The 17,488-nt window shown below is 36.7% G+C and overlaps 1 protein-coding gene across 10 annotated transcripts in view; it reads right to left on the bottom strand.

The window, feature by feature from the left end:
* The window catches only part of EML1 (EMAP like 1), a 128,410-nt gene that overhangs the window by 23,275 nt on the left and 87,647 nt on the right, over nt 1-17,488 (bottom strand). For 7 of the 10 annotated variants that reach the window (XM_071809642.1, XM_071809637.1, XM_071809639.1 and 4 more), the window contains 5 exons: nt 16,748-16,882; nt 10,848-10,876; nt 9,391-9,417; nt 6,030-6,159; nt 1,852-2,001 (listed from right to left, as the gene is read on the bottom strand). In XM_071809642.1, coding sequence (XP_071665743.1) covers nt 1,852-2,001; nt 6,030-6,159; nt 9,391-9,417; nt 10,848-10,876; nt 16,748-16,882 — 471 coding nt within the window. The remainder of the gene's footprint in view (nt 1-1,851; nt 2,002-6,029; nt 6,160-9,390; nt 9,418-10,847; nt 10,877-16,747; nt 16,883-17,488) is intronic. The other 3 variants (XM_071809638.1, XM_071809645.1, XM_065838209.2) reach the window with 1 other exon arrangement.

Below are 17,488 nucleotides of genomic sequence, written 5' to 3'. Positions count from 1 at the left end.
CCACATTTAGGTTATATAAAGCACATAGTGTACATGTAAACATTTTAAAAATACAAAACCAGAACTGACTAAACAATTTTCATGCTCCTTTATTAAAAGAAAATCTTTTATGAACACGGCAGTAATTTGCTTAAGTCCTAATACTTCAAAGCATGTATCAAACAAGCCTCGGTCTCATTCATGCTGGGATTCATCTCACTGAGATTTAAATGGCTGCAGTGGATCAGGAATTTACACTTTGAGCTAGTTACCTAACTTCAGAGGTTGCAGGTTAGTACAGTCAGCACTGTCTATACCCCACTGACAATACTCCAGAGCAAACAGATGTATCCATGTAAACATTGCTCTCTAATCCTTTTCGAAAGGTAAAAAAAGTCCCTTAGTAAGAAAGAACAGGATAGCGAAATCTGGAATTTTGACTCTAAAATTAAAACTGAGACTTTAAAAATTGTAATCAATGTTAACTAGTGTATCTAAGAAAAAGCAACCTAAATTCTGTATTAGAGGCTAGAGTACAGTCTATTTTCCCCCTAAATTCTCTCTTGGATCTTCTTTCACTGCAGTTGCTTTGTACACAGTTCTAGAGGCCAAGTGCCTTGCAAAATGAACTGTGGCAATAATTCATTCAGCTTTATAACGCAGAAAGGTATGCTCTTTCCACTAAACCTGAAAGCTTTGAAATATCTAAAGAGCCAGAAAATTTGAAACAAAGAAATGAGATGAACAGGTCCAAGTTAAAAATCCCCTTGTAAAACAACTAGATTATACAAATAATTTAATTTTATGAAACATGCTCACAATGCAACCAGATTTGGTTATCAAGCCTATTTTTTGGCTTTCAGGGACACCAGGTGTTTCATAATACTTAATCTCAAGAAGGGACGTCAAACTCTCTTCATATATTAGGGTCCATCAGATAATCCGAGTGCTCTTTGTCAGCTACAACCAGACCATCAAGACTAACCATATGTTTATTTAGATTTCAATTTAACAGTAGTGATATTTCCTGATATCTAGCATCCCCTAAGCTTGAACACAGCTAAATCACTTTGAAGCCCAAGCCGGCATGCCTGTATGGCTGCAGACAAACCAGGCTGCTAAGGACGAGTTTACAGCACATCTGCCATGATGTAGACATGACCGACGATGACCAGGATGACTGCGGATGAGATTAAAATTGTTTTGTTAGTTAAATTGAGCCTAAAGGACCTGTATCTGGCACCCAGACCCAGGTGAAGATGAAAAATTCCATCCTACTTAAGAAGCGGAAGGAGAAGGGTCTAAAGAATAAGTTAATGTTAAATCGTCCTAAATACAGAATAATGAAAATTAGTGGGTCTATAAAGTCTGATTGCTACTTTTCTGTATTCTCAATGTAAAAAGTATATTAGTTATGGAAAGTCAATTTTCTCAAGTAAATATGAGGAGGAATTGTCAGCAACTTAGAGAAAGGTGCCGTAGCTTGGATAACATCAATACAGCAATTGCATGTAGACACATGCAAACGAGGTAGCACAGCACATATGGCAGCACAGACTTCATGGCAGGTTTCAAAAGCAAACTTGGGCTCTGTGAGGGACATTTTTGGATATCCTCAGGTCTGTGCCATCACACCCTGACAGCAGTTGCTTTGTGTGCTGACTAGACAGAGCTATAACACACATTTGACATCCTTACCATGGCTACAGCCAGACCTTTATTTCTGCAAATGTATTGTCAGGCATAAGGACTCAACCTATGCATGACTTCCAAGGTTAAATCACTTGAATTTTTGAAACTGTATTGAAAGAACAAAACATTACCTCCCAAATACTGTTTTATGAAGAAAAGCAGGGTTATTAGGTGACTTACCACTTCACATCATCATTATGACCAGTGTAATGTCTCTGAAGTTGCTCTTCAACGTTGAATAACACAACTACAGATGCGATGAAATATACAGTTTCGCCCGTTGGAAGAAGATAGAGATTACTGCGACAGTCCCGACCCCTATATCCATAGCTAGCATGTTGGTCAAGCTGCAATAACATGGTCTACCAATGAAGGATGTTAAAAATAAGAAAAACAAAATGGATTTTCTGCCCCTGAATTTCCTGAAGTTGGCATCTCCTGGCTTGAGCGCAGTTTTATCAGGTGACAGCCTTCACAGCTATCCCCCTTACTACAGTAAAGAGAGCTAAAGCATTTCACAGACTGCGGTACTGACACATTCCACAGAAAATACACAGTAAAGAATACAGGAATTTGTAGACATATTATCTCTCTAGAAGTCCCCTGGAATTTGCTAAAGGACAGACTAAGGCAATATTAATTTTGTTCCAAGCATATTTACTATTTACACTGGTTGACTAATTAAAATAAAAATTTAGACTTAATGGAAATGCTAGTAAGTCATTCAGTACATCTCCCTGCGTTACATCAGGATTGATTGCTTCATCCTTTGTGCAGGTTGATTGATTTCATTATTCTGGGCATTACCAGCCAGATGGACATGAAACTGTAAAAGGGTTACATCATCCATTCCAATTTATTTTTGTAGTATTTAAAACGCAGTGGCCCAGATTCTGATGCTAGTCATATCAACACTAATCTAAAATTAATCCAATGAAATAACTGGAATTAATCCAGAAATAATCTCATTTAGACAATGTCAATTCAGCCAAATTATGTAGTTTTATTTTTCTGAAGAGTCATTAGGGACTACAACTACTTTGGCTTTCATTTTTTATGAGAACAGAGAGAAACAGCATTAGCAGAACCTTGGCAAAACAGAAGCGCATTCTAATTCAGTCATTATGAAGAAACTGCCTGTGATAAATATATGGAGAGGTACTGAAACCCCAATTATACGATATTAAGAAGATAGTTGTGCACTATTCTCTATCATCAATGATAACCCAATCAAGCTCAAACACTCATGTTAACCTTATCCAAGAAGTAAGGACAATAGTTACCTTACTTCTAAAACAGGAATTTAAATAACAGCTTGCTATTTTTTTCTGATGTTAATAAATGCAATAAGAGTCATACTGCATACCCAACCATCAAAATGTGCATTCAGAAATACAGCTTTTGGACTACCAAACTGAAATATTTTAGCCAAAGTTCCTTCTAGCTTGACATATTCAAATTTGAAGACATGTAAACAACCAATATCTTCAAATTAGAAAGCATTTTCTATCAATTTTGAACATGCCTCTAAAAGTTAGAGTTACTACTCTAGATTGCAGGGCAATGCTCTGTTTAAATTTATTTTTCACTATAAAGCCAGATACCATTACCAATTGAAGCCAACATAGAATTTCCCTAGTTCAACAATATACAATCAAGTTTATGTTGAGCTAGCAGTTGAAGCTAGCATTAGGCATTAGACTCCTAAAAGAAGTGAAAACTTTATACAGATGTTCAAAAGGAACACATCTCTGTGCATGAAAATAGCTATTAAATGGGAAAGATTACATTCTTTAGGGAAAATCTTCTTTCTTTATCATTCTTCCTCTGGGGAACAATGCTGCATTCAACACTTCACATGCTGGCTGTTGTCAAACACTCGGTTTCTTTCTATCAGCCCTTTTTCTCAAATGTAAACTCCTGGGGTTGATCCCTCCTTCTCATGGTTTCCCACACTCGGATTCAGTAGCTTCAGCTTGGATTTGGTGAGTTGGCACTTCATCGTGACCTTTTCTTTCCATGTGGCCTGCAGCCTTTGTTTCAAACCTCCCGCCTGCCAAAGGAGCTGCCCTCAAGCCGACCTGTACCGACCCTGGTGTCTCCAGTGCCCATTTCTTGCTCAGGTTTCGCCACTTCTGCTCCAGTCCTTCCTCACACCTGATCACTCAGCATTTCTGAATATATATCTGATGTGCTCTGAACCTTTTCTGGCTTATTCAGATACCTGCTAACGCAACTGTAAAACTGTTTTACGGTTGAGCTATGCCATGAAATCTGCCCACACTTGATTTTCTTCCTTCTGTTTCTCATCATAGTCTGCTTTGCCCTTTCCATGTGTCCATCTGACCTCCTGTATCTTGCTTCTCTTTGCTCATCCTTACAAATTCACAGAATTTCAGCTGTAATTCCCCAGTCAGGCTGATTTGTCTGCTACAGAGATGTTTCTCCTATTCCCGTTCTGTTGCCCTCCAAGCAAACAGCTCAGCTTCTTCAGCTTAATTGGAATGAATGCCTGCAATATGCACTGGTTTTCTGCTGTTCTCATCTTTCTCTTTAAACTATTCTATGCTCCTGTCCCTAGATTTTCTTCTCATCATTAGAGCCTCTAATTTTGTTTTTAAGTCTTTCATATACCTAGTCATTGGTATAACTTTAAAGTATGGGTATTAAGGTTGAGTTTAACTGCAAAGAAATTAAAATGTGAAGAAGTTAGCACAGTATTTTGGGAAAAACATGCATCCCCCGCAGTAACCAATTAGGGTTCATTAGATCACTTTATTAATCCATACCTTTTCTATTCACAGACAACCTTTATATGTAGGATTCTGCTGGGCATACAGACACACACCTAGAAGGACATATGAATATCCAAACTAAAAACAGTTCTCCATCTGGCAAATATTCAGTCATTTAAGTGAGCTTAAATGAGAAACTAATGAGACTGAAATCATGACCTACTCTAATTATAATTTCCCATAATAGTCTTAAATATTAACTTCAGCTTCCACCTACACACTGCTAATGACAGTCTGTTGTTTCATGGTAGGGTTTTTGTTGTCTCAGCAGCATCCTAACGCTTTATCCCATACCATCCCTACACAGTACAAGTGGAAAAAGGCATCATTAAGCTCTGTTGTGATATACGGTGAGAGCCTGTACAAGAATTAGAAGGTAAAATGCTGCAAGCAGTATTTATCACTCTAATCTCTGATGTTTTATTTATTTTGTGGATTTTTTGTTTTTAAATTCATCTTCAGTTATTCCTGTATGCATGATCTACACAGTTCCAGCAGAGTGGGGTAGAACCCACAGGCTCAGCTGCAACACGAATAATAAGAATGGTTACTGAATCTGTCATTAATCTCTTGTGAATACAATGGGACTTTTGGAAACTGTCTGTGTGCATTCTGAAACCACATGCAGTTCTATTTATAAAATTTCGCAAAAGACTATATGCAGCCTGTCTTCTTTTTTACGAAGACAAAGCAACTTCCTATTTGCACTGTGTGGGACCAAAAAAAAGTCGTCTTAAAATAGAAAACCTTATGAAGACTTCATCTCTCTAAAGATAAGATCTTGTGATTATATTTTATCTTGAATAATCTATTACATATACTAAAACAATACAAAAATGAAATTTCAGTTCTTTTTTCAATAAAGAAAGTATTTTCTCATTATATTAAAATGTCAAAATTTCTGTATGTAATGAAATACTGATTTATTTCATGTCGGAATTCTTTAACTATGTCCACTCACACAAGTCAGTGGAAAACTCTGGTTGTTCGGTATTTATGATGCTTAAACACAGTTTAAAATCGGAATTCAAATACTATTTTATATGTGGTATCTTAAGAATTTTATTGCTGAGCACCAGTTGCAATTAATAAATCAGTTGCAAAGTGCTTTTCAGTTCCAGGCTTACTCAGGTACTGAGTTGATTGTAGCATCCTCTAAAGGACACTAATGCACATTTTAAATGAACACAGTCTAAAATGATAAATTACTACTAAGAATCGGCAAAATAAACTGAGCTTGCTTTACACATACTATAATTAATAATCACAGCTCACTACATTCTTACAGTATGCCTAGTTTAATCTTCAGCTAATTAGCAAGCTTCAGACTTAACCTTCAGGCAACATTTAACCAAAATCCTTCCTAAGCTGCCCCCTTGCACTTCCCAAGGTGCAAAAAAGCAGCTTCAAGAAATTAAGATCTGTTTCAACAGAATGTCACTTCACTAACGAAATGAACCCTATTAATAAACATCTTAATTTTGCTATACTTCAGCATGAAAAATTACTTAAATCATTAAGAAATTATTGATTTCCAGTAGTTCTCTAGCACAGAAAGGATACACCCATTCCAGTTTAAGCCTCTTGGCTGGCAGTTCTACTTTTGCTTCCAAATTGTAAGATTCCACTTGCTCTTTGGGCATGTACATAGTAACAGGACGTCCACGAAGAAACATTTTTACGTATCCTTCCTCTACAAAAGGTCAGAAATGTTTAGTGTTACACAAAGAGACATCAGTGGAGACCTGCAGTGCTCCTCCAACCCTGCCCACATAACAGTTTGGTGTGTTACAATTACAGAATGACATGCAATCTCAAACTTAGAAATTAAATTTTGGTGGGGTTTTTTTGTTTGCTTGTTTTTTGGGTTTTTTCTTCCCCTAAACCATAATCACTAAGCAGATTTTTTTTTAAAACATACAAAGTCCCTTTTTCCTCTATATATTTTTAGCAGCAGAATTAGGACTAACAATGTTATGAAGAACTACAAAACTGAAAGGACTGAAATAAAAACTTTTTTTGGTGAAAAATACTGCTACAATATTACAGTTTTTAAATTTTAAAAATTAAGGGGAAACATCAAAGATTACAATTAACGCAGAAATACCACTTAAAATTAATTTTATTTTTTAATCAATATTTACAGCGGAGCATCAGCATCCAAAGTATTTTCCAACTCAGTTGCATTCTTTGCATCTCAGTGTAAAGATACACTTTACACTTGATACAGTGTTAGAGATACATTCGAAATAAGGAACACAAACAATTAGTAAAAGGAATCATGCTGATGTACATGCAGAAGAGATATAAGCTTAAAGAATTACTAAACATTGAAAAAGGAATGACAACATTGACAGCAAATTAAAAGAAAGGAAAATGACATACAGGAGACAAGCTACAAAAACTTAATTGGTTGACAGAAGTAAACATTTCTAGAAGAAAATACTAAAAGTAATGTGTTGAACTGGTAAGAAATATTTTTGGGGAAGAGAAGCAGGGATTAATAACAGATCTGGAAGTACTGACTTGGGGACTTCATGGGGCTTATAAAACTAGGAGATCTGGGAAATGCCATGAAGGTCTGACTAGGACTTTTGGGAACTGGCAAGGCCAAAGTGGGTGTCCTGTGAACTTCTGGTGAAGTTTGTCCAGATTCAGAACGTGCTGGCTCTTGCTGCTTCATCGGCAGATCAAGGGGTTCAGCCTTGTTCTCATGCGAATCAAGCAGTTTTGGAGTCAGTGACATCTGTAGAGTTACTAGACAGAATAATCGTGGGCACAGAGGAAATGGAAGGGCAGAAGTAACAAAATCATGTAAATGAAAAAAATTATAAAATTTAGAACTGTTAAAATTATGCTATGAATTGTTAAGCATCATTACAACTATATCATTATTTTTTTAATTTGAAACCTAAAGCTTTATTTTAATTGGCAATATGCATATGTTGCAAATCCTGACTAAATTAATAAAAATGACTGGTTGAACAAATAAACATCATAGCTATGCTGTATTACCTAAATATATGCGAATTTTTGCCTTTAGACTAATTCATTTGGGAAAGAGATTTACCTGATCTGTCACAGTAAGGTTACAGCTAGGGCTCTCTAGCTTCATTTACAGAATTCATACATATAGTGAAAACAACAGAAAACTGAATGTTAAAAATAAGCAATAATAATGGCAAAATAATGGTGACAGATGGTTGGAGCTTAAGATGCCTGATAAAATGCTAGAATACTGGAATTGTTTTTAAAAATCGACTCAAATAGATCTGTATTGGAAAATAAACTATAGAGGGTAGACCATTAAATAGCAGAGCATCGCAGCACTGTTTGCATGCACATGCAGCATCTATTTAATAAGCCTGAAGCACATGCCAATATTACTGATACTGGTGCACTGGAAGTCAACAGATTTTCAGCAGTGACAACCACTGACTGTGCTTATCAAAAGTTGGGAATGAACAAAAGTTTAATTCATCGACTGCTTTTCTTACCTGAAACTTATGGGACTCATTAAACTTGCATATTTAGCCACGTAGAGTGGACGTATTTGACCTAGTCCCTCAAAACTCCTTTTTAGAGTAAATAGTGGGAAACAGGCAGTTTTGGACAAATTAATCACACTTTAAAGCAGATGTCCAAAAGCAAGAATAGTAAATTATACCAAATATATCATACCAAGTATATAAATTATGCCTTCAGGACACCTCTCTCTCTACTCACTATAAATAGGAACTTATGCTGACTAGGTCAGGCACCAAAATACATACTGTTTATTTATTTCTAACTTTTGGTAATATTAATTCCATCTGTACTGATTTTTACTGCTAATCCAAATGTACCATCTACGTAATCAACCTACATCCCTTTCTTTGTACTTTTCATAACCAAGGTTTTAAGACAGCAGAGCTCTACACGTGAAGATGTAGATGTAAAGACAGACAACCATCCAAATACAAAGACAGACAAATGGTAAAACTTTAAGACAAATGTATCTTTTACATCTGCAAATTTGTAAATTTCAAATTTTTGCTGAAAATAACTGCAAAAATTAACAGTTACTGAACTGAACTAAGAAGGCACATGAATGCTAGCAGGATCTGCAAAGGAGACCACTGCCAATTGCAGGCATAAAATTGTACAAAGAATACACAGAGGTAGAGATTCTCTAAAAGACTTTGCCTTGAGAACAAACATTCCTTGCTTTGTGAAATTTTAGATTCATTGCAAAGCTGAAAGATGCTGATTAGTGGAAAAACTGTCAGGATTTGGCTATCTCTAAAAAGCAAGACAAATCTGTGATTATATCACAGACATAAACATGCATCAAAAATGTGCATATTTACACCACAGTTTAGCTAAAGCTTTAGAAAACAATACGATATGTTTACCAAATGTAACTCTGCTTTATGACATTGAGCAAAAAGCACTGAGAAATTAGTTGGAGGCCTAGGTCTGTTTATTCAACATTCAGAAAAATCTACAGTCTACTCAGTAAGAAAAAGCAAGGGAAAAACAAGGCTTCTATAACCATGTTAGGCTAACAGCGAAACAGCCAATAAAGGGGCAAATTCTATATGAATTTCAGCAGAAGTGCAGAACACCATTTCCAACACAGTGAACATCCACGTGTTGCCATATAGCTCTCTCAACATATTTTGTCTAATGCAAATTCTTCTGAAAAATTCCCCAGGAATCTAAATTATAACCCCTTATTATCATTAAAGTGCCTCTGAGGGTTATAATTCAGTAGACTGTATAATAGATGGTATAATGTTTTTGCCTCAGTCAAAAGAATTAGGAAAGTTTTAACATTGCAAAATGTGCGCAAGTTAGAAAACAGCTGTTGATACATTGAGTTTTTATCCCACCAGTATCATGTTTGCTTAGAGAGCTATGAGGTTTTGGAAGTGAAGCCTACCTTTGCAGTGGGTCACACGGCGCTTCCCTTGTGATTACAGAGACAGAGACAGAAGGGCTGGATAAAGATGTGTTTGAATACAATAAACTCACTAAATACCTGCTCTACCCGCTGTCCATTGCATTCTGCTGGAGGCGAACCTGCTGCTTGACAAAACCCTGAGCCGCACTCCATGCCATACGTCGGGTAATTACAGTCAAAACCCTTTTCCTCCAGCTAGGGGCCCTGTTTAGTTCTTCTATCATTAAAATACTAGCTTAAGCTCCATTATGCAACGATATGCTTAAAGTAAGTAAAATACTAAGTATAACTTTCTTAGAAAAAGTAATCACTTGCAGTAGGAATTCTGTTCAGGTGAGAAGGGTAAAAGTAGTGTCACATCTGTTTAATTACTGAACTTTATCTAGAGGGAAAGTGTTAGAAGAAAAATTGTTCCAAATATCTTTGCTTACAAGGTACAAGGGAAGAAGAAATGCTACACAAGAAAACTCTGTTCCTTGTGAATCAGAAGTTTTCTAAACCAACAGTTTTCATGAAAGGGATATAGACTGTGACTGTATTGCCACGAAATACTTAAGCACTTAGTTTTATATATTGAGTTCAAAATCAATTACACTAAACCCTGAAGTATGGCTTAAGAGCTTTGTTGGATGCTGATCAATCGGCTCAGTAAACAAAAGATTGTCTACTTTTTCAGCTTAATGTATGATTACTGTTACAGAACTATACACAAAAAGAATACGATACATCTGGTAAATCAAAAGGATCTTTCCTTATTTCATTAAAAGAAAGCTTTTATGTGAGTCTTCCTTGATTTTTCAGAACAAAAATAACTGTTGTGTATGTTATTCCACTCTGTGTTTTATGATTGTTCAAAAGTTTGCAGATGTCTCATGACAAGGACAAATTCTCCTTTCACATATACCCACTATTTCACTTTTGAAATCTTTTTACAAGGTTAATACATAAGTAGGAAAAACTAGAGTGGTTTTCAAATTAAGACAGACCTCCAAAACTGTAACACCTTTTTTATTTGTAATTTGACAAATTTTATTATGAGGCATTGGGACAGATGTGGCATTCCTTAACAGTAGTTGATGGCTCCCTTTTATGACTAAATTAACATGACAGCATCATAGCTTGAACTTGGCAGATGCTTTAATTAACAAAATCTTAATAGTGCTTTGAAAGCAAAGACACATTTGGGGTAAGAAGACACAGCCTTTTCCTCCTTTGTCTTCTTACAAAGAATCCTAACTGTAAAATAAACCTATTGGGCCAATAAAAACTAGAGCAAACTGATCAACTTTTTAAAAGTATGTAATCATTAACCTGGAAGTATCATGTTTAGATTCCCAATACCAGTTGCTAGGCATCCACAGGAAAAAAAAAAAAAAGAATGAATAAAAAAAATCTATTATCACAGTTGTTTTCTTAAAAATGTTAAAAGTTCCTACCTGCACTGAACATTGGTTCCTTGGGTTTGCTGTGAAAATAACAAAGACATTTCTATTTTAAAAAAGCATGTACATACAGTCTGCACAAACAAAGGTATCAATATAAAATTTTAAATTTAATATAAAATATATTTAATATTTTGTGTGTGTGTACTTATAAATAAAAAATACTTTTTCAGTTCAATTATTTACAAGGTAAATCCCCAGCCAGACACAATTAAAACCAGCATACATTGTGGTTCCTTTGATGGTAGGTGTTAAAACTTTTACATTCAGTTCTCCTTACATTCTCAGAACTATTTATTTTCCTTCACTAACTATCAAATCCTCTTCTCCTGCAGAGTCAGCCCAGTTACAGGAGAACACAGAAACTGCTCATGAGTAGCTGCATCAGTTTTGGTTTCCAGTCAGTGAGATTTGTTAGCGTAAAGAAGTCTATGACTACAATAAAAAGCTGAGAATACATTCTTAAATACAAAATCTCTCTGCATATGTGGAGCAGGGGGGGCTATTGGATCAGTGCATGTGTGGGTGCTCCGTTACTTCATGGCTTTGTTCTCTCTGGATCCAGGGAGCAAACCAAAGCTGGAATCACGCTACAGAGAGTTTAAGGAAAATAGGGAACTTCACAATTGTACCTTTGTGAATGACAATACTTGGTAAAATCCAGAGAGCACAAATCCATCATGATTAAAACACCTTTTCTTTCTCACTGTACTGGTGCCTGTAAGACAACCTGAAATGGTTCATCTTTTTTCTTGAGAAATTATTTGGCAAAACTTGAGGGGAAAATACACGAAGCTGTGGAGAAGGATGAGGCAGAAAAGCTATGGAGCTCTCTGGATAGTACTACCCTGGCCAGAAGAACCATTTATTTTTCAAGAAATGCCAGCCATTTGTTTTCTTTGTCCTTTGCTGCTGCATAATGAGGCTTGAGGGTGTTGTTTCTGATGAAGCATGGAAGGGACACAAAGCTATGGAATGCAGTTATTTGTCCTCCCAGATCCATTTTCTTTCTATTCAGCAAAACTTTCGACATATCAGATTACTGTTGTGTGTTTCCTAGGGTGATTGCAAAAGGGTTGAAAGCCCTGTCATTCTGAAGGGGAAATGCTAAAATATTAAGTATCCCTGGAGCTGTTATGCCATCTCTGCATCCATTCCTAGACTGCAGTGTCCAGATAAAGAGAAACAAAAAAAAGAAACAAAACTGGGTTGGGTTTTTGCCCACAATTTTTTTTTTTTAAGCATAAAAAATTCTCTCTCTACAATAGAAGTTGTAACAAATAATTTTACAGTATTTTTTCCTTTTGTCACGATTTGACAGCTATATTAAGAATAATACATTTACTTAATGATAAAACAAAAACAAAACAAAAAATGAGTTCTACTGATCCTAGCCATCAATTTAGCAACTTTTCCTAATATCAGCCTTGGCATTAATCATTTATCAGAATTCACGCATCAAGCTGGTGGACACAACCAGTCTCATCTATATATAACATGATATGTTGCCGCTGTTAACACCAAGATTAACATTTTCTTTTATGAATGAAGATATTTTTAGAAAATCAAAACTTTATGAGATGGAGCACTAGTCAGAAACACTGCCATATTAGAGACAAAAGAGTCTCTAGCTCTGAAGAGACCATGCTGACTTACTCAAGCTAATCAAGCTAATGTGAAAGGATGATTCATGACAGTAAGAAAGCAAATCATATGTACTTTCTAATTATACAAACCCTAACCACACACGCAGCTCAGAGTTCTGAGTACTCTTCCATTTTTGTGAACTTGAGTCACATCCTACTTATCTAACCCTTAGAAAGGCTTATCCTTGGCTTATAGCCATAGGGAGTCGGGACACCTCATCATAGAATGGGAGATCATGGTCATCTCCTTACTCCTTATGCTTAAAGGTTCTTAAAATAGCTTTCTACAACATTATGATTTTGTGTAACAGACTGCAACTGGGTGCCACAGTATAAAAAAGATATTAAGCTAGTAGGGAGTGTCCAGAAGAGAGCTATAAAGTTGGTGAAGGGTTTGGAGGGGAAGCTGTACGAGGAGTGACTAAAGTCACTTGGTTTGTTCAGCCTGGAGAAGAGAAGACTGAGAGGAGACCTCATTGTGGTTACAGCTTCCTCACAAGGGGAGGAGGAGGGGCAGGCATCAAACTCTTCTCTTTAGTGACCAATGACAAAACCCAAGGGAATGGCAGGAAGATGTGAGGTTTAGGTTGGACATTAGGAAAAGGTTCTTCACCCAGAGGGTGGTGGAGCACTGGAACAGGTTCACCAGGGAGGTGTCACAGCCCCAAGCCTGACAATGTTCAAGGAGAGACTGGAGAACACCCTCAGACATGGTGTGAACTGTGGGGTGGTCATATACAGGGACAGGAGTTGGACTCAATGATCCTTGTAGGTTCCTTCCAACTAAGGACATTCTATGATTCAATGACACATAACTCTATATACTTAGAAAAATAGTGATTTCACAATTGCCTGTTTAGATTCCTGGCATGCATTTTGCTTTAAGTTTCATCTGCAGATGAGACCCAGAATCATAGACTCATAGAATATCTCAAGTTGAAAAGGGCTCATGAGGATCAATGATATCAATAATAGGCTGTGAGTATATTGTTAAGTAACACCCTCTTCCTCACTCTTTCACACATACAATTAGCTTCAGGAGGACATCCTTAGCTCCCAGCATACAGAATCATGCTCATTTTTCTTTTAGTCCCATGACACTTGTTTTATATTTTGCACGGTGGCCCAGCTTCAACAGGATGCAAAAGTCTTTCCCCAGCCTGTTCCACAGGGTAAGGATGCTCTGCCAGGAGGTGAGAGCTGTTGTGTTGAACACCCTGGGGCTGCACGTGACAGAAATCAGGGAGAACTCCCACTATACAATGATTATTCTCACAGCAGCACCAACACCACGATCTCCAGCTAAGGCAACCTAACAGGCACTCTCCATTAGTTCCTTGGGACCCTGGCACATTATTTAAGCATCACGTCTCTTCTGTCCCGAAACTCTTCCTTGAGTTCAAAATAAGTGATTTCTGATCAATGCTGTTGCTCAACCCTTTGTGGCCTAACCACTGCAGAATGACATAATCACTGGGTTACTATTAGAATAGCATGAAAAAATTAAAAATTTACCTCAAAAAAAATTTTGCAGATAACCATTAGTTGTGTCATAATGTTTTATTTCTCAGCTATTTCGGAACTCACTTGAGGTGCACAGTACCACTGTGCTAGAAGTCAGTACCACAGTACCACAGCTGCTAGAAGTCAGACCTTTCCTTGACTTAAATGAACAACAACCTAATTAATAATCTCACCTCATTTCTTCAGTAGTTTTAATATAAAACTGATTTCAGATAATTATCACTTTATGCAGGTAGCAGGATCTCAGGGATATCTTGAGGAAAAACCCCAGATTTTGCAAAGCCCCATACTTAGGTTTTGACAGGTTTATCTTCTACTGCACAACATACACAGAATTTGCCTTTTGGGGACTTTAAAATTTTTTGTTAAAAAAACTGATAACATACAAGGAGAAGGGACACTGCTAAAACCTCTTTGAAAAACTCCAGTTAATTGGAAAAGCAATGACATTTCACCATTGGTAGCTGTACTTCCTCCACACATTCCAGAAAGAAAAGTCTTCCCATCTAATGACAGAAATTTAAATTTTTAAGCAAATGTTTCCATAAGAAATTTGTTTCATTTATATAAGGTGTTTTTTTTTAAAAAAAAAAAAAAAAGAGGTCCCAAAATAAGGGCTGTTGCAAAAATTTGATATGTGTAGTAGAGCAGGAAGTTATACATATATGCAAAAAAAAAGTTAAAAAAAAGCCTCAGAAAAACCCATCAGCAACAACAGATCAACACAGAAAACAGCAGCAACTTCTTAATTAATTCCCTGAGACAATAAAGCTGTATGATGTTACACACTACTGAAACACTTCATAGCACTTCCAGCTTAAATTAAGAGTAAGTTTTTAATCTTCTCAGCAGTCCCTTCATTGGTCATTAATTTTTGCTTAGTTTGGCCTTTCAAAACTTCCAGGCTCACTTGTCCCTAAGAGTGCTGATATTTGGTTTTCTGCTTCAGAGCTTTTCTATCAGATGTACCAAGGTGTAAATTCCCTGTGCTAGAAGCATCTGAGATGTTTAGTAACAATTTTGCACAAGTCTGCACATGCAGAAAGAGACATGGCTCTGAGGTAATCCCATAAAAGACTGATTTTCCTCTCAAAAGTAGTATTTCTGTAGGGATTTTTTTTTTTTTTTGCAGTTATGTTTGTCTTTTAGGAAATAGTGAAGTACAAAATATAGTGAAGTACAAAAATCTTGAAAACAAAACCAAAACCACTTCTACTCAGTACCATTGCTGCGTCCTCATCTCTTCAAAATACATTCCCCAAAGGCTACCTGTGGTTAATAATTATTTTACAAAAAAATCATATGATGAGATAAAGTCGAGTTTCCAGAAGTGCCAGAAGGCCCAGTCCAGCAGAATTCTGTTGGCTTATAAAAAACTCATTCACATGCCTAGATGCACATTGCCAAGATGATCTTACACTTGCTAAATTTTAAGTTTGTGTAAATATTTAATTATATCCTCCTTGGTAACAATTTTATAACCTTTTCTGTGATGATATTCTTAATTTTTCCATTATTCCCAAATTTGGTAAGCCTCTCACAAGTTTCATAAACTTTGTACACTTGCTTAACAGCTGAAAATGTAAGCAAGGAAACTATTAATAATTTCAAGACCCATATTCAGGTTGCCCATTAGTACACAACAACCTCAGTCACTCCTTACATCAAGTGAAGATGCTGAAGGGGTAGAAAAGAAGGCTGATTTGTGCCATACCATTGGCTCATGAGCAACCCAGTGACTCCTATGACAGCACTGATGCCAGTACAGAGTAGCTAAATTAAGTTATTATGTGATCTCCATTTGCATTCTGTTCCTGTGGTGACATCATCTGTAAGGCAGTGAAACAGTACCATCAACAACCCCTTTTGGTGGTGGGAAACTGGATTAGGACAGATAAGTGAAATGGTCAGGACTAAAACCTGTCTAGGAGATCTGTGAAAGAGCCAGTTTGAGCAACACAGTGACTTTGCCACAAGTATCGATGAATCAGCTATTTGTTCAAGATCATCTTGAGTCTGAAACCCTTAAGCAAGACATTCTCTTTTCCTTGCACTGTCAGTCATGCAGAGAAGCATCATCAGAGCCGTACAGAGACAGGCATCCCTTTATTCCGCTTTGTATTGGATAGATATTGTAAGCCTCTTCCTCCATTTCTCACGTGTGACCCTTGGACTGTGACAGTCATTGCCCAGACTGGCCTGACATCAGTCTACATGTGGGAGGTGGTGAGTGATTGCCTTTCCAACACTTGTTTTGGTTTTTTTCTTCCTCTTTCCTTCACTTATTAAGCTGTCTTTGTCTTGACCTATGAGTTTTCTCACTTTTACTCTTCCTACCCTCTTCCCCCATACTGCTGGGGATGAGTGAGTGGCTGTGTGGTGCTCAGCTGACAGTGGGGGCCAAGGCACCACAAGCAGGAACTTGAAGAACTACATGTCAGGAACCACTGACGTGGAAACCACTAAGATAATGGAGAAGCACATTTAACAATTATGAACTTTTTTGGGCAACTCAAGGTTCTCACACTGTTCATGGTTTGGAAATAAGACAAATAAATGTCATCTAAATTTGAAAAACTGTATAAAATGTTTTAAAATATACTTCTGTCCAACTGTTGCAGCTTTTGAAGTAAGTTTCCAATATTCTCTAAACTAAAGAAACTAATTTCATCATTACGACAGTTAGGCAGAGAAAGTAAGAGATTCATATTTAGATAACATTACCTTTCGCTGTTCTTTTTACCGCTAGATGAACTGCTGGTGGATCCAGTGCGGTTGCGGCTCCCTTTGGAATCTCCATAACTTTCCCTCCGACCGCCCGGGGACACACGCTCAGCTGAACTGGTTCTCTTAACAGTGCTAGTGAAAAAGAAGAAAGTTTTACAACTACACTTGTAAAAGCACATATCCCTATGACAAATATTTTTGAGAAACTTATCAAGTAGAATGCTGACGATAAAAATAGCTACAACTTCATTTTTAATTCTAACTTGATTTGCTGAAGAGCCTACATAAGAGTTGTGCTGAGTACCTAGTGCAACAGAAACAAACATACTGCTTTTTATTTGATCATAATATAGAAGATGGGCTAAACCAGTATGAGAGTAAGCTTCAGTATCTATTTTCCAGGTCACATTTCAAATCTCTGATTACCACTCCACGCTTCTGGAGTTTTGGATTCTCTTAACAAGAAGTGAAAGATCTAAAAAGAAAGCATATTACCTGACACCTCCGGTCATACTACAGAGAATGTCAAAAGTATGTCAAAATTTGAGTACCAGCAAGCTAACTTTGTGTCGTCATTCAATATCAATTATTCCATAGTTCAAAGGTAGTTTTAACATACCCCAAAGTGAAATTAATGGTGAGCTAGCCCACACTTCTTCATTAGCTTGTCAAAAATGCATGGCTCCTATTTACATGTATGAACAGATTAGATTCCCCACATCTCCTGACAATGGGTTT

This window comes from Patagioenas fasciata, chromosome 5, assembly GCF_037038585.1.
Source record: "Patagioenas fasciata isolate bPatFas1 chromosome 5, bPatFas1.hap1, whole genome shotgun sequence".
NCBI lineage: Eukaryota > Metazoa > Chordata > Aves > Columbiformes > Columbidae > Patagioenas > Patagioenas fasciata.
This window is presented reverse-complemented; position numbering and strand designations above follow the sequence as displayed.